The following is an 18,613-nucleotide window of genomic DNA, read 5'->3' as shown; positions in this document are numbered from 1 at the left end:
AACTGTCTAGAAAAATAAACAGATTTAGATCTCTAAATTGCAGAGTGAATGCTCCAATTCTCTGTAAAAATGCATTAATGACACTGTATATGTATGTTTTGATACCACTTGTTCAAAACCTTTTTATATTTGTAAATAATGTATTTACCAAAAGCTTTTGATAGTTTTTCTAAACTCAATTTCTTTTGTCAACAGGTATCAAAAAACATTTTTAACACTTAACTTTGTCTAGGATTATCCTGTTTACATTACTACAAGTGTAGATAATCTACTTTTATATCATGAGGAAAGATAAGGAAAGTTCCTACCCATACCTTCAGATTGAAGCTGTTCTGTGAACTGTGTTCCTGCTTGTTGGCTCTTATAAGCTCCTCCACCCTGACTTCAACCTTCTTACCTCCCTCACTGTGTGTTGACATAAGAGGTGTTGTAACTGTCAATTAAAAATGTTGTTTCTTGTTTTCAGCTGATATACGTGTAGCTGTGTAGAGGGTCATGAGCAGCTGAACTAAACCATGCGTTATGGTCCTACTACTGAAATTCTATACTACTACTACTACTACTACTACCACTACAGAAATATAAATAAGGGACAAGGACAACAAAGCTGGACAGATAATAAGAAATAAAACGTGTATTTACAAGTCAAGTATTCTGTAAATCGTAAACAAAACAAATTGTGCACATACATACCTACTGTTAAGAGATTGTAGAAAAATATGAAAGCATAAAAGTATAACCATTACAACATATAACTTTACACTTTTTATAACCATCACAACATATAACTTGTTTACACTTTTTACAACCTTTAAGACTTTTTATAACTTTTTATGTAAGAAAGTCACTCAAACCATATATAATTCATCCTGTTCAAACAGGATCAAACCGTTTAAACATCCTGTTGTTGATCCAGAAACAGGAGGACTCATGTGTGAGTGATGCATGATTTTGAGGTGCCAGCCTCAGACGAGCATAAAAGGCAGCAGTAGAACTCAGAGAAAGAGCTTCTTCTCCAGTTGTAGAGACTGGACTACTCTTCTTTTATAGAAGACCCTGTGAGACATTTCTGCTATCAGAAGACAGCTTACAGTGACTGATATCTTTTGCACCACTTAGACTTTCATTGAGTTGAAATTGTTTAATGTAACTGTTTTGAGAAAACTGTAATAAATCCACAGCCTTACCATTTGTAAGTGTCTGGGACTCAAACTGAAGACTCTGTTTTTTTAGATTAAGTTACCCCTCTTCCCCTGTCCCGGAAACTTGTGATATATAAGTGACGACTGACTCTACCAGAGGAGCTTCAGGTAAGTTCCCTGGGTGATGACTTGCCAGTGTTAGTCAAAAATGGTGAGAGAACTAAAGTAGGCAATAGTAAAGTATAGACGATCTATGTAACTATTCATACTGGGTGTTAGTGTTACATCCTACTGAGAGCGCCTCGGGCAGGCATGTTCAAAGTCCGGCCCGCGGGCCAATCACGGCCCGAGGTCAGATTTTATATGGCCCGCACCTTCTGTCTTAAAATGCATTATTTATGGCCCGCCAGGGGAGGTTGAGATCGCAATATTTTTTTCACCGAAAACCGAAACAACTGTGTCTGCCTAATTTGTCATGAGACTGTTGCCTTGTTTAAGGAACATAATGTAAAGACACACTACGAGACCAAACATGCTAATGCTACAACAAGCTATCAGAGAGCGACCGTGCTAGAAATGTGAAGCAACTCCAAGATAACGTGGCCACACAGCAGCGGTCCTTTTCACATGAAAACATCATCAAAGTAAGCTACGAAGTGGCCATGGTAACTGCTAAACATGACAAACCTTTTACGGAAGGTGAGTTTATCAAAGACTGTTGTGAAAATAGCAGAAAACATTTACTGTCATTAAAAATAAAATGATTAAATAACAATGTATGTATAGGCTACTTGTATTGTTTAAAATAATGTCAGCAGGGACTGTTGGCCCTTGGGCATTTTCACATTATCAAATCTGGCCCTCTTTGAAAAAAGTTTGGACACCCCTGGCGTAGGGCGTAGCTGTACAAGACTCTCAGAAAGACAATAATTCCGAAATCCTAACGATTCAGCTATGGGGTGAGATAAAAGGCCGAAGGTAAATTTCCGACTCCTCAGAGGGACACGAATCCCCTAAGGTTGTTCGGACTACTGACGGAGTTATCACCGTGTTAGGTGCGATCCTGCCCTTCTTTCCGTTGGGCAGGACCCGTTCACGCTACAATATCAAATAGATATACATGGACTGAACTATTATGTACAGCATGCATATTTAAAGATGACTATATTCCGTATAAACAGTGTATAGGATGTATATTGATAGTGACAGATGTATATATTTTCAAAAGCAAATTGTGCTTCAGAAACTGTATAATCTATTACAGCAGCAGTGTATATTTTGGTGTTACTGGATTGATGACGGTGTATGACAGTAACTGTACATCAGAGTGACAGCCTGTGGGGTAGGAACTGTTCTTGTGTCTGGTTGTTGGCGTACAATGTTCTGTAGCTCCTCCCAGAAGGGAGACATTCAAATAGGTTGTGTTCAGGATGTGAAGGGTTTCCTGACTCAGGAGTATAAATCCTGATTTGAACCTGGTTGTACCTGGTTTTATGAACCAATTTATTTTCAACAGGTATCAAAAAACATTGTTAACACCTAACTTTGTCTAGGATTATCCTGTTTACATTACTACAAGTATAGTGTTTTGATCAACGCCTCCCAGAAGGGAGAGATTTAAACAGGTTGTGTTCAGGGTGTGCAGGGTGTCCTGACTCTGGAGGAGTATAAGTCCTGATTTGAGGGCAGACGAGCACCAATGATTTTCTCGGCAGTCCTGACTTTCCGTTGTAGTCTGTTTCTGACTAAGCACTTAACAAACTCCCCTTTCTCTTTAACAAATAAACAGTCACAAAAAACAAACATTTGCTTTTTAAAACCTTAAACATAGGTTTAAACGTGCAACTTTAAAGACTAGAGTTTTGGCAGACTGCACATCTTGTCCTCCTCCCATATCTGTTGAATGGATATGTCCCTTGAACAGCCGTCTGGATCAGTGGGCTTGACCTGACATTACTTTCACTCTTACCAGTAAACCGTGTGCAGAGTCGGCAACAACCCCACTCTCAATCTCAATATTAAAGTATCTCTTAATCAAATATTTTGGGAACTTGAAGCAGACCTCTCCCTCCTCTCAGCTCCACCAGTTCTCCTCTGGAGATCCATCTGTAACAGGGGAAAATAATGGCTTCTCCTTCAGGAGTCGTCACCACTATTTTGCAGAAGTACCACTCATCTTCTGGGAGGTTCAAAGAAGGATCTTTCTCCACCTTGACCAGCAGAAGTTTCCCCAGAGACAAATTGGTGCTCATGGTGTAATTCCCTGTCTGGAAATAAGCATTAATATGAATTTAAACAAACAAATACATTATAATACAGTTTAACATGTATGTTAGAGTGTTGTCAATACACATTTAACTGATAATATTTAATATAACATGATATACGTAAGTGTCTAAGGAGTACAAACGTCCACACAGACCGGACAGTCTTCTTAAATAGTTATTTTGATATAAAAACATTTAGAAACCTTGATCATCATCTAAGTACATGATGATAGACAACCATGCCAACTGGCTAGTAAAAGCCCTTTATAGAACAAATCCTGTCTGGTAATATTTAAAATTCCAGCTTTTAAAAAGCAATGAGTTAGACTCTGACAACTGAATTTAAATGTATTATGTGACTGTAGCACCACAAAGATGAAATGCCATTAGATTGTGTTTTTAGTGTGTGATTTTAAGTTGCATGGTGTTGGTGTTACACGTTAAATGTTAACTTAGCTAAAAGAAACAATATATTGACTTACCCTGCTGTGCATGAACAGTGTTGTTTCTGTCTATGTTTGTACTTGGGGTGTAGACGTTTGCATTGTGGCTGGTGAGCTTTTCCCACGATGTGTATAATAATAATAATTTCCTCTTCATTCACAACACTCAGCCAACAAATTATATTGTGAATGTAACGTTAGCTCTCAAATGCACAGTGTAGTCCTTTCTGTCTACTTCTCTCTGATATTTCTGAACAATTACTTCCATTTCCATAGTGTTGAAAACGTCACTTTGACAGGCAACAGTAACCAAGGGGGGTGGGGTTTAGTGAAGGGTCAATTCATAATTAATCTGTAAAGTTAACCAGTTTTTGTGTTACACACTTGATTTTTAAAAAATGATTATACATGCACTTTGACTGTAGGTGTCGGAGTATATAAATAAGCATCAAAATAGAGCTTGTTTAATGCAACACAATGCCCGGGGAAGGATCCCTTGGACCCCCTGTAGAGCTCCAGGCTATCTAGTCCGATAGGCCACACCTTGAGGAAGAATTTGACAACTCATAAATTAGTGTGGCGCACCTTATAAAAAAACAAATGTGAACCTGAACTCGTCCGTACATTTTATATACTAAATTTAGAAAAGTATGGATCAAATGTATAAGTGTCACATAAAACTGTGTCCAAAAGATTTGTGTTGAACAAACTCAGTTCAGCACGTATGTTGATATAGGCAAGCATCTAAAGAGAACATATGTCCGCCAAGACTGGACAGACTTGGTGCCAGTGGGACCAATGAAAAGCATAAACAATAACTATATAGAAATAGCCAATTTTCTCGCTGATGGTCTCATTTACTTATGTAGGTCATATAGAGGCATCAGTATTAAATTGAGACGGTTGCATAACCAGTAAAATGATCCTCACAGTAACATAAAGTGTATTAATTACATAAAGGTAAACATTTCTTTAATTAGTCATGAAGAGAAATACTACCCCAGCATATATGTATGCACGAACAAAAACATTACTTTGTCCCAGACCTAATTTGAGGATGTTCAACAGGATTCAACTTACTGTCCCAGTTGTAAAGCCGATGCCAAAGTTGTCCAACTCAGTTCGCTCACTCTGCCCTTCAGTTCCAAATAAGGTGATGAATATGTGGTCCCATGTTCCTCCATATTGCATGTCACCTGTTGTGACCTCTAGCTTGTACTCAGTCATGGTCAGTCTGTGGAAACTGTCTAGAGAAAGAAACACATTTAGATCTCTAAATTGCAGAGTGAATGCTCCAATTCTCTGCAAAAATGCAAATTCTTAAATAGTTATTTTGATATAAAAACATTTAGAAACCGTGATCATCATCTAAGTACATGATGATAGACAACCATGCCAACTGGTTAGTAAAAGCCCTTTATAGAACAAATCCTGTCTGGTAATATTTAAAATTCCAGCTTTTAAAAAGCAATGAGTTAGACTCTGACAACTGAATTTAAATGTATTATGTGACTGCAGCACCACAAAGATGAAATGCCATTAGATTGTGTTTTTAGTGTGTGATTTTAAGTTGTGTGACGACCCTGTCTGCTTTCCTTGCAGGTGTGGCAGAGGATCGTCAGGCAGAGTGGGGACACCTGAGGCAAGTAGCAACACTGGCCCTGTGTGCCAGTGCACTCTTTATAAAAACCCTCTGGATCCTCAGTTTGTCTGGCTCCTTCCTGAGACACCCATTTTGGCTTCGGTTATGGTTTGTTTTTACACTATACAACACTGCATATACACTTTACACGCACCCACTCACTTACACTGCTGAAATGAATGATTTCACATGTCACTGTTAGTTTATGTTCGTCTTTTTCATTACTTTAAACTTAATAAATAATTAATCAACCGTTTCATTGAATGCGTCTCCCTTTTTTGTCATGGCCGTTCGGCCCGGTTTGTGACAGTTGCATGGTGTTGGTGTTACACGTTAAATGTTAACTTAGCTAAAAGAAACAATATATTGACTTACCCTGCTGTGCATGAACAGTGTTGTTTCTGTCTATGTTTGTACTTGGGGTGTAGACGTTTGCATTGGGACTGGTGAGCTTTTCCCACGATGTGTATAATAATAATAATTTCCTCTTCATTCACACTACTCAGCCAACAAATTATATTGTGAATGTAACGTTAGCTCTCAAATGCACAGTGTAGTCCTTTCTGTCTACTTCTCTCTGATATTTCTGAACAATTACTTCCATTTCCATAGTGTCGAAAACGTCACTTTGACAGGCAACAGTAACCAAGGGGGGTGGGGTTTAGTGAAGGGTCAATTCATAATTAATCTGTAAAGTTAACCAGTTTTTGTGTTACACACTTGATTTTTAAAAAATGATTATACATGCACTTTGACTGTAGGTGTCGGAGTATATAAATAAGCATCAAAATAGAGCTTGTTTAATGCAACACAATGCACGGGGAAGGATCCCTTCGACCCCCTGCAGAGCTCCAGGCTATCTAGTCCGATAGGCCACACCTTGAGGAAGAATTTGACAACTCGTAAATTAGTGTGGCGCACCTTATAAAAAAACAAATGTGAACCTGAACTCGTCCGTACATTTTATATACTAAATTTAGAAAAGTATGGATCAAATGTATAAGTGTCACATAAAACTGTGTCCAAAAGATTTGTGTTGAACAAACTCAGTTCAGCACGTATGTTGATATAGGCAAGCATCTAAAGAGAACATATGTCCGCCAAGACTGGACAGACTTGGTGCCAGTGGGACCAATGAAAAGCATAAACAATAACTATATAGAAATAGCCAATTTTCTCGCTGATGGTCTCATTTACTTATGTAGGTCATATAGAGGCATCAGTATTAAATTGAGACGGTTGCATAACCAGTAAAATGATCCTCACAGTAACATAAAGTGTATTAATTACATAAAGGTAAACATTTCTTTAATTAGTCATGAAGAGAAATACTACCCCAGCATATATGTATGCACGAACAAAAATATTACTTTGTCCCAGACCTAATTTGAGGATGTTCAACAGGATTCAACTTACTGTCCCAGTTGTAAAGCCGATGCCAAAGTTGTCCAACTCAGTTCGCTCACTCTGCCCTTCAGTTCCAAATAAGGTGATGAATATGTGGTCCCATGTTCCTCCATATTGCATGTCACCTGTTGTGACCTCTAGCTTGTACTCAGTCATGGTCAGTCTGTGGAAACTGTCTAGAGAAAGAAACACATTTAGATCTCTAAATTGCAGAGTGAATGCTCCAATTCTCTGCAAAAATGCAAATTCTTAAATAGTTATTTTGATATAAAAACATTTAGAAACCGTGATCATCATCTAAGTACATGATGATAGACAACCATGCCAACTGGTTAGTAAAAGCCCTTTATAGAACAAATCCTGTCTGGTAATATTTAAAATTCCAGCTTTTAAAAAGCAATGAGTTAGACTCTGACAACTGAATTTAAATGTATTATGTGACTGCAGCACCACAAAGATGAAATGCCATTAGATTGTGTTTTTAGTGTGTGATTTTAAGTTGTGTGACGACCCTGTCTGCTTTCCTTGCAGGTGTGGCAGAGGATCGTCAGGCAGAGTGGGGACACCTGAGGCAAGTAGCAACACTGGCCCTGTGTGCCAGTGCACTCTTTATAAAAACCCTCTGGATCCTCAGTTTGTCTGGCTCCTTCCTGAGACACCCATTTTGGCTTCGGTTATGGTTTGTTTTTACACTATACAACACTGCATATACACTTTACACGCACCCACTCACTTACACTGCTGAAATGAATGATTTCACATGTCACTGTTAGTTTATGTTCGTCTTTTTCATTACTTTAAACTTAATAAATAATTAATCAACCGTTTCATTGAATGCGTCTCCCTTTTTTGTCATGGCCGTTCGGCCCGGTTTGTGACAGTTGCATGGTGTTGGTGTTACACGTTAAATGTTAACTTAGCTAAAAGAAACAATATATTGACTTACCCTGCTGTGCATGAACAGTGTTGTTTCTGTCTGTTTGTACTTGGGGTGTAGACGTTTGCATTGGGACTGGTGAGCTTTTCCCACGATGTGTATAATAATAATAATGTCCTCTTCATTCACAACACTCAGCCAACAAATTATATTGTGAATGTAACGTTAGCTCTCAAATGCACAGTGTAGTCCTTTCTGTCTACTTCTCTCTGATATTTCTGAACAATTATTTCCATTTCCATCGTGTTGAAAACATCACTTTGACAGGCAACAGTAACCAAGGGGGGTGGGGTTTAGTGAAGGGTCAATTCATAATTAATCTGTAAAGTTAACCAGTTTTTGTGTTACACACTTTATTTTTTAAATATGATTATACATGCACTTTGGTTGTAGGTGTCGGAGTATATGCTCACATCAGCTGCCTCTTGTGGAGAATTATCGGTAAGTCCTGCAGTATCTAGTAGTTAACATTAAGTCCTGCAGTATCTAGTAGTAAACATTAAGTCCTGCAGTATCTAGTAGTTAACATTAAGTCCTGCAGTATCTAGTAGTTAACATTAAGTCCTGCAGTATCTAGTAGTAAACATTAAGTCCTGCAGTATCTAGTAGTAAACATTAAGTCCTGCAGTATCTAGTAGTTAACATTAAGTCCTGCAGTATCTAGTAGTAAACATTAAGTCCTGCAGTATCTAGTAGTAAACATTAAGTCCTGCAGTATCTAGTATCTAACATTAAGTCCTGCAGTATCTAGTATCTAACATTAAGTCCTGCAGTATCTAGTAGTTAACATTAAGTCCTGCAGTATCTAGTAGTTAACATTAAGTCCTGCAGTATCTAGTAGTTAACATTAAGTCCTGCTGTATCTAGTAGTTAACATTAAGTCCTGCAGTATCTAGTAGTTAACATTAAGTCCTGCAGTATCTAGTAGTTAACATTAAGTCCTGCTGTATCTAGTATCTAACATTAAGTCCTGCAGTATCTAGTAGTTAACATTAAGTCCTGCAGTATCTAGTATCTAACATTAAGTCCTGCAGTATCTAGTAGTTAACATTAAGTCCTGCAGTATCTAGTAGTTAACATTAAGTCCTGCAGTATCTAGTAGTTAACATTAAGTCCTGCTGTATCTAGTAGTTAACATTAAGTCCTGCAGTATCTAGTAGTTAACATTAAGTCCTGCAGTATCTAGTAGTTAACATTAAGTCCTGCAGTATCTAGTAGTTAACATTAAGTCCTGCAGTATCTAGTAGTTAACATTAAGTCCTGCTGTATCTAGTAGTTAACATTAAGTCCTGCCGTATCTAGTAGTTAACATTAAGTCCTGCCGTATCTAGTAGTTAACATTAAGTCCTGCCGTATCTAGTAGTTAACATTAAGTCCTGCCGTATCTAGTAGTTAACATTAAGTCCTGCAGTATCTAGTAGTTAAAATTAAGTCCTGCAGTATCTAGTAGTTAAAATTAAGTCCTGCAGTATCTAGTAGTTAACATTAAAAAGGGCCCTTTTGTACCATTTGTATCCTAGTAGTAAAGGATCAATTGTATCACCCTGATCAAGAAACACTTTAAAAAGATAGATTGTCCATTTCATTCAAGTTTGAAATATGCGTAAATTGACTTGCATATGTGAGACATGTAAAGCATATGCGATTTGTGGCAAGTATGTTAACATGTGAAAAGTGTTCTTTTGTAGCTTTTCAGTCTACCCTTCCATACACAATTAACATTTTATAGCCAAAAATAGATATATAGTCAGTCTCTTTAAAAAAAAAAAAAAAAAAAAGACTCCGATAGGGCCTCAATGTTTTACTTAGTAAAATATATACCTGAGTCACCATTTCCCAGAAATCCATAGTAAAAGATCTCATTGATCCATTCCTGGAGCTCAGAATCTGCAGACATTTCACTGTCCGATGGATAATAATATGCCACCATTGCCTTGACAAAGCTGAGGACAACAATGAGTGTAGGCGAATTAGAATGTTGAATTATGATTTGCAATAGCTAATGAGAGCTTCACAGCATGTTGAGAGTGTTGATTAATTTAAAGGCTACTCCGTCTGCTCCCAGTGAAGACTGAAAAATTAAATTGCAGGCATATAGTTTGTTATGCCTTCCAAACAAACAGTCCGTATAAAATACACTAATGTAAAATTCCAGTCTTTCTCTAAATAAATTGCTCACTGTTAAACAAAATGTTCCAAAGTACATATTGACTCAAGTGACACTATGTAGGTTACTGCTCATGATCATAATATTTAGATTTATCATGTCAGTATGTAATTTAATTGTTAAAATGTATAATTTTGTATAACATTTCAGAATAAAAAAAAAAAAAAAAAAAAGTCATGCAGTACATTTTCAAGACGTCTTCCAGGACCATAAAGTAGAGCACGAGCAAGGATGTTTATATGGAGAGTATATCGATGATGGGGGATCAGCAGCTGTGACGAGGAGAAAAAGAGACGCTAGTGACAGTTGTTAACTAAATAAGAACATCGCGCCGAGTTACGCAACATTTACACAATCCTCATCCATGCCTGAAACACTATACATCAAAATAACTGTTTACCTTGTGCAACGGATGAATCTTTGGGAGATTGCGAAGTGTCGCCAGTGTAAACACTTCTGCCAGTAGATGAGTGTTCTGCAAATGACTGATCAATTGGTGATAGAGGGCATCTACATTCCTCACATATATCTTGGCCAGCAGCCAGTCAGTCTCCAGATCGGTCGGCAGAAAAATCGGGGTCTCCTCTGAGGGCTGCTGACCGAGCTGAGGGAGGAGGCATATTTAATTTTGCAGAAGGTGATCCAAAACAAAAATGTGAGAACTATTTCACGAGATATAAGACAAACCTGAATTGCAATGGGCCGTAGTTTCTTCTCTGGATTTAGGTACAGCAGGCAGAGAGCAGCAGTCACAGCTACCGGTTTACCGTCAATAACTCTTGTAGGCAGACCTTCCATGATCTTGTAATCAGTAATGAATATATTGCCCTTCTGTAGAATATTAAAAAAAAAAAAAAAAAAACACGAATGTGAAGCATCATAAACAAGTGAGTTGTACGGTGAAACAATGTTTATCACATCTAAAAATCACAAGAAATGCACTTTTTGTACCGTTATCTCAGCAGTCAAAGAGCTTCCATTGGCCAGAAAAGGTTTCACCATTTCCTCAGTTACAGGGAAGTTGGAGGGCATCCAAGCAACATTGGATCACATAGGGGTTGACTCCATTAAGCAACTGGTAACCAAAAAAATCATCATCCTTCCAGTGCTCCGACACATACTCTGTCACAAACAATAGATCATTTATTATGTCTCAGAGATGTTGTAGAGAGAAGTACAACTAAAACCTGCTATACTGAGATCTTACCCGAGAGGGGTGACTTTTTGAACCATGAGACCATCTTCATTTCTTCAAGGCTTTCAAACTGCTCAGTAGAATTTTTCAGACCCTTCAGTTCAAGATCAGCTGATCTGATTAAGCACAAAAAAAGTATATCGCTTATGTTTTTTGCTCTAGTTATTTGTGTTGGATTGTCCAGCATTGGGATTTTGGATATAATGGGTGGTTGGAGCACTTACGTTGCTTCGTTTCTGTATCTAAATTCAAAGGCTTTTGAGAATGAGAAGCCGATTTCTGCAGGAAGAGCTTTTGGATCACTTATGTTCAAGGTGTACGACAATCCTTCTATGTATTCATCCCATCTGTGGAGGACAACGGGAAATAAATGCATCCAAAAGATTTAAATCCAAGTCAAAGTTCATAGAGGTACACATTGTTGCACTGTAAATTGTATTGATGGAAAACTCACTTATACGTCCATTTTTGTTGGACCAATTCTTTTTTCCGGTGGACTACTAGTTGAGGATGGAGATCTTCAAAAGCCTTTGTAGCTGTGTAGATTACAGCCCAGGGATGGATTAACAAACAACTATGACATTTCATACAGATACGATCAAAATGCAAAAGAAATTACTGAAGATTTACACAGTATAGACAGTACACCTTACAAGTCGGAAAATATTTCACTCACCTCTTCCCCCTCTCAAAAACACAAATTCCCCCCTGGAAAGCCAACTGTGACAGGGGAAAAGAATTGCATCCTCTTCAGGTGTCCTCACCACAATTGTGGAGCAAAACCAATCATTTTCTGGGGATTCATGGAAAGGATCTTTCTCCAACTTGAGGAGGAGAAGACATCCTAAAGAAAAAAGTGTAGTCACAGAATACGTTCCCACCTGTGGTTGGAGAGGATGATGCACTCAGAATATTAACATGGAACAAGTGGCTACTATAATGGGCATGTATTAAACTTCACTCAAATAGCGTTAATTAAGGTTACATATTGAAACAAATTACAATTATTACCTTTCCAGTTTTATTATCCAATCCAAAACCGGTCAGCTGAGTGCGCTCAGATTGCCTCTCAGTGCCGATCAGGGTAACATACAAGTTTTCAAATATGCCTGCATGCTGCATGCTTCCTGTAGTCACTTCCAGCATGTACTCTGCCATTATGCCTGGCTAGCTACAACAACTGAGGCATGCAATAGGAAAATAAACATACTGAGTACATGCAGTAAATGTTTACTCCCCCCCCCCCCCCCCCCCCCAAAACAAAACTGTCAAATATGATGGCATCAAACATCAAACATAATAAAGTTTCTATTCTTGGTAAAAAAAAAAAAAAAGAAGAAAAGAATGAAGCTCCAAAGAGAGAGAACTCACCTTTTCATTTGAACCACTAAACTAATGTTCAGCAGGAATCTCAACACCACTTGGCCAATTTAAAAGATACCACAGGTGTTGGGCATTCCCTGATTACATGAGTACTGAGACCTCAGAGTGAGTTCTTTTCATCAGTCCATCAATGGAGCCAAGAGTAAGATTTTAGTCACATTTAGTTTACACATATTAAGTTTTTTCCCCCGATCTTTACAGGCTTGCATTTAAAATAGTATTCAGAGATACACTCAAAAACATTTGAGGTGCCTTAAAAATGACCTGACAACGCCGCTGCTCCATGCATGAAATACCGCCGAACTCGTGCACGCAGGGTGTGATGGTTAGGAAAGTGCAAGGCCACGTCAACCAGCGTCCAGCTAGTACCCTCCACGTGTGCGAGGGCCCAATCAATGCTGCTTGCAGCTTTAATTATATATTATGCTTTTAGTTTTAATATTACTGATGCATTAATGTGTGTGTGTTGCATTTTACTGCTGCAAATATTCATTTATTGATTCCACAGTTTGATGTCATTCTCCCTTCAAAAACTGTGAGTTTCACTTTCTTTAGGATGAATTCCTTCAGTCACTCCTGTCCATCCAGTTTTTGTGCATTGCTGTCTTTGAGCTGGTGGTTCTCCCGCCACCTTTAATACTTCGCCCTACTTTTCTTGTAGCCAAACCTGGCTATGTCCACCATGAACACAGATCTGGTATTTTACCAATTAATGTTAAAACTGGATGGTATGTCAGTCTGGAAGAAGTACAGTGGATTTGTTCAATATGCTGTCTTAATTATAAAGAAAATTAATTCCAGTTTGTTTTTAATGTCCTTCTTATGGGAATTGTGTTTTTGATTGTTTTTTGCCAAATAAAAACAAAATTATTTCGTTAATATTTTGTACATATTACCAGGATAAACTTCAGGCGTGTAGCAGTTGTTTTCGGTATTAGCTTTGCAAATGTGTTTGTGCGCAGTACCAGCTCCCCCAAGTCACTTAATTTAAAGTGGTGTTAAACTCAGACCGAGTACACTTTACCTTCATTTAACTAGTCTAGCTCAATTGAGAGTTTTGTGCATCTGTTATGGTGACAGGACTCATCGCAAACCTGTCTTTCAACAGAGACTTGGAGCAGTTATAATTTACATATCTGAATTCTAATTTGCTAAATTGTTTGAGGCAAGAGCAGCAGCATCCTTTCCTACCACTTTTTGGTTGCCTGAAAGGCTTGGGAGTTTAGATGCTGATCATGCACTGCAATATCTAAATGTCCTGTTGAGTAAACATTTGTCTGTGCTGTCAGATTCCCAGAAAGCTGTAGCTGCCAGCCACAGTATATTTGCATCTCTATAAACTGGAAGGTATGATTTGCATGTGCAATTGAATCGTGGTCTGTAGATGTATTATTGCGATGTTTTTAGCGCAGACGCCGGACTTAAATGAACTATGGGTAACAGTGTAAGGCGTTTTACTTTGGGAATCGCCTCGTTTGTGTGACAAACTACGCCTGAATGATACCACATCTGTCTGTGACAGACTCAAACCGTGTTTTAGGGATTCCCCATTCTAGACTGGTTACTTTCTCAATCCAAGGATGGAAGCGTTCTTGAAACTTGTCAATATCTGCCCTTTCGGATATTATTCATTAAATGAGTTCAAGATTGATAACCATTTGCAGAGGTCCTATACATTTTGTACAAATCTTTATTTGAATCGGATATATATTTAATAACTTCACTCTTTCCAAAGAGCCTATGCATAATCACAAAATTACATTGTATAATGAACTAAGGAGAGCTTTAAAGACAAATACATAAAAGGCTGTAAAGACTTTATTAAATGGTAGCAAATCACATACATTATCAGGCTATCCTCATATTAATTGCCATTTTTTTTGACTCATGGTCTGACATCCTACAAACCCAGACAACAGATCTGCGATGGGTTGACACCCGCTATAGGAATCAGAAAGACTAGATCATTTCGGGTCACATATCAACATAGGAGGGTAAAGCAAATCTTGTGTAAAGTGCTGGCATAACTTCTGTCACAGAAATAATGCAATATAACCAACAATTTGCTTTTCCCCCATGGCTACTACTGAAAGGCAAGATAGTGAGAACATGTATACAGTATATCATATAGTATAAATCTATTATGCATATTTGTCTTCAAGAAAATACATTTTCATTTTGCCAGAATAAGGACACATTTCAGCACAAGTCCATGCAATCCACATAGGGACACCCACAACAACAGACCTTGATTGTGGCAATTAGGGTGTGATTTCATTAAGGCTTCTTAACAATGTAGTGTAAAACAGGAAGAGTTATACGTTTTCAAGACATCAAATATGTAATTGCAACATCCACATAATACCAGTGACTTGTGCTGCTACGAGGGGTCAGCTTTGTGTGGATCAGGTGTTAACGTGACGGAGGACGCGACGCAGCGAGTGTCCATCTCGTGCAGTGCACATGGCAGGAAGGGGCACCGGCTCCGTCTTGTACTCCACATTGTTGAAGTGGCACTTCTTAAGATGGTCCGACATGCTGGGGAGATCGGTGAAACCCCAAGACAACACCGGGCTGAAAGCAGTGCTGAATCTCCACACCTGTATCAGAAAATACAAAATAAAAGATGTTGGAATGAAGTTTAGAAGGGCTGCTGTTGATTTGTTTACTTGTATACTTCTGTGTTTTTAAAGATATGGTCAAAGCGAATATTTTTTGTGCGTATAATATTCTAGCATTTGCGGTAGAGCTTCAGTGGCACATCGGCTATTTGGAATGTTGCCTCTTGTGAAAAGCATAACATCTTTGTAACCGATTTGATAAGAGATTGTAAAATAAAACTCTGACTACTCACTCTGTCTTTGGTCTGCCATGACACAGTGCCAGGGGCACCAGGACTCCGTCTCCGCTCCCACTGCAGCTCCACTATGCCCCTGGTCTGGAGGAGACTGGCGCACACCTCCCTCATTGTCCGTGACACCAGTGACAGCTGGCAGAGGCTGAAACTGTCCAGGAAGCCAGCTATGTGCCACAATATCTCAATGGGAAGCCCACTAATTTGGTCAGACTGGAAGTCACTTGGAAACTTTGCCCTTGGGCAAGGCTGAACCCCGAAGGACCTGAGGTGCCTATCGTGAACCACTTTGGCCCCCTCGGTGGATGGGTAAAACCTCCGCTGAGAAAATGTGCAGCCGTAATACGCCAGAGGGCAGCGGTGCTCCATCCAACCATTGAGACCAGCGTGAATGTCACCATGGACATTTGTGAAGTGGGAGGAAAACTGGTCCCGACGCAATGACTGACCGCAGACGAAAGGGAACATGTGTTGGTAGCGGGGGTTAGGAGGGAGGCAGCAGTTGTGCGGGACAGGCTCCACCTCCAGAGCCTCCAGGACAAGCCCGAGGCGGAGAGTGCGGAAGGGGCTCGGATAGGAGAGCTGTGGGGCAGCATGGTCACAGGCGGATGCAGAGGCAATGTCACCCACTCTAGTGTTGGTTACCAAGATGGCTGCGGGGAAAGTGAAAGTCTGCGTGCCAAAGTCAACACGGTAGCCATCAACATAGACCGTGTCAGAGATCCTCCTACACTCTCTGGACTCCTCTAAACAGAAGAGCAGCGCCGCCGTGATTAGATCAATTTCTCCCAGACCCATGGGGTCGTCGACCTGTTCCAGATCAGAGGTATCTACTGACTTGTCCTCCATTTTTGGTCGCAATCTATACCCCGACCTGTCTGGGATGAATCCTATCAGTCCATTAGGTAATGAACATTGGCCCTGGCCCCTAAAAAAATGGTAGTTGTGGAACTTTCGCTCAGGCCCGTGGTTTCCTAAAAGAACTAGCCCCCTATCTTCGAGGACCACATGATCAGCCCTCTGTGCCACGCCCTGGCTGACATGCACTGGAGATGCCATTAGGGGGGTGACTGGCTCCTGAGAAACCCCAGCATTCATGTCATCTTTCACCTCAACAGGACATGTCTCCAGGCAGGCCTCCATTCCTCCCGACAGTGGTCCATTTGTCGTCTTTGAAATCTTTGGATCGGTTTCTTTCACGGCCCCATTTCCTCTCAAACAGCTAGAACAAACACTTTGCTCCTCCATCTCTTTTTTATTCAAACCATCAGCAGGTGTTTTTCCATCGGGTCCATTCTTAAGGTCTCCAGAGCTGCTCGATCTACTCACGATACACTCTTTGCTGCCGTCAACAGAGTTCGCGCTGCTGACAAATTCCAAAGCAGCAACTAAGCTTCTTGCGGTCTCCACTGTGGCCTCGTACAGTTTACCGAAGTGCTCCTCGTTCAAGCCATTGATTCCACTGACAATTCTCTCCTTTGCAGAGCCTTGTGGGGGAGGTTGACCTGAGGATGATGACTGTGAAGGTGACTCGATAATGGTGGAGGTCTCAGGCGCAGATGTAAGCAACGCTGAGTCTGTTGCCGTGTTCTCCTTACTAACGGGGACAAGTGGCTCTCCTTCGACAGTAGGTGCCATGGCAATCACCTTGAGGGACTCGAGTAGCGTACGCTGGTCCTGAAGAGCGAGTGCCATATCTAGCTGCTCCACCTCCTCCACCCCCCGGCTCAGGCTCTCATAGGAAGTATAGTCCAGGCAGCTAACGGGCCATCTGTTCCACTCCATAGTGCAGCACACCACTCCAGCTGGACACACTTCAAGGTGTGCATACATTTGGTTGCGAACCAGGGCGGCAGGGCAGCCGTAGCCACTGTTGAGGCAGGGAACCCTCACCAGTGCGCACATAAGGTGGTGCTCATCACCTTTGCAGGAGTGAAATACAGCCCCGCACACCAGAGGACAGGCGACAAGATCGCAAGAAATGCCTGGCTGAGCTCTGACCGTGCATCTCTGATTAACACAGGACATGCAGTGAACATGGTCCCCCTCCATCTTCAGACCTCCAGGGGTGTAACGCTTCTGATAGTGACTGTGAGAAAATCCACTGCCCTGCCAAATAGTCAGAAAGAGAAATAATATCAGTGTATTGTAGATGTAGAGTATTTAAAAGTTAAATATCAACAGGTTACAACTGATGTAACTGGTGTTAAACCTTTGTCATTAGTGTTAAAAGTGATTCAACACCGACGTACTAACATAACCTCATGTGAATACATCTATTAAGTCAATGAAACAGGACTACCAACCAACCTGAAGTACTAAGCAAACCTAAAGTCTCTTGCCATGAGAGCCTGCTCAGCGGCTGTGAAACAGCGCCGCACCTCGTGTGTGGAAGTCCACTGCAGTCACGTAATGCACCTAAAAGGCTGTTTTATACAAATACCTTTTCATATTAAAGAGGTCAAAACCTTTACTTTCTTACAGTAGGAAGTCGTGAGACAGCTCCAGAAATATCGTAGAAAACTAAATTAGGTTATAAGGTATTAGCAGTGTGTGATGATGCCAAAGTTTCAGTTTGATCGACGTCTGATTGTGTTCACATTGTATGATTTCCTACAGTTAGTGTGAAATGGCAATCATAATCAAATCCTTAACTGTTGGGAATATATACTATGCCCAAGCAGGTAATCAGGCTGGCTCACTTTACCCAGATAAGGTGCATACACTGATGACAACGGAGGCAGCTTCCTACCATGAATACACAAAGGAACCGAAGATGACGACACAAGTTTTAGCTGCTGTGCAGAGTCATTTAAATACACCCTCGTACTGCAAGCCAGCTTGTTGTCAACTGTTATTTCGCTGTTAAATCAACTTGTTTTTTTGTAACAATAGCAGGCTAGCTTGCACTTACCGGCTAATGTTTGCTCACAACAGCTAGCCCAACTCGGAAGTTCACAAAAAGCTAACTTAGCATGACAATATTGTGTTAGCACGCGAGTCGCTTCTCACCTTAACGTTGTGTTGGTAGGAACACGTGTGATGAGGTATGTTTGGTTGTTGTATCTAAATACAACCAGCTGTTACTGTAGTTACCGCTCTTGAGAAACTGCTAATGTTAGTTTACTACAATCCTTGCCACTGAGCCTCCATTTTTTTTTCTGTTCAAAACTTTA

General features: G+C 40.0%; 1 protein-coding gene and 1 pseudogene across 2 annotated transcripts; both read right to left on the bottom strand.

The window, feature by feature from the left end:
• Nucleotides 1–9,133: 9,133 nt before the first annotated feature.
• LOC142941900 (hydroperoxide isomerase ALOXE3-like) lies at nucleotides 9,134–12,427 on the bottom strand (annotated as a pseudogene).
• Nucleotides 12,428–14,383: 1,956 nt separating this feature from the next.
• LOC142942210 (F-box only protein 30-like) lies at nucleotides 14,384–18,613 on the bottom strand. 2 transcript variants are annotated; one of them, XM_076084443.1, is made up of 3 exons: nucleotides 18,450–18,613; nucleotides 15,438–17,546; nucleotides 14,384–15,183 (listed from the first exon to the last, which is right to left on the bottom strand). In XM_076084443.1, exons 2-3 carry the CDS (start codon nucleotides 17,487–17,489, stop codon nucleotides 14,989–14,991), a joined length of 2,247 nt encoding a protein of 748 aa, XP_075940558.1. In that variant the 5' UTR covers nucleotides 17,490–17,546; nucleotides 18,450–18,613; the 3' UTR covers nucleotides 14,384–14,988. The 2 variants fall into 2 exon arrangements, with proteins under 2 accessions (XP_075940558.1, XP_075940559.1); XM_076084444.1 differs by having other exon boundaries at nucleotides 15,438–17,541.

This window comes from Anarhichas minor, unplaced genomic scaffold (assembly GCF_050575085.1).
Source record: "Anarhichas minor isolate MPS153535 unplaced genomic scaffold, ASM5057508v1 ptg000136l, whole genome shotgun sequence".
NCBI classification, from domain to species: domain Eukaryota; kingdom Metazoa; phylum Chordata; class Actinopteri; order Perciformes; family Anarhichadidae; genus Anarhichas; species Anarhichas minor.
This window is presented reverse-complemented; position numbering and strand designations above follow the sequence as displayed.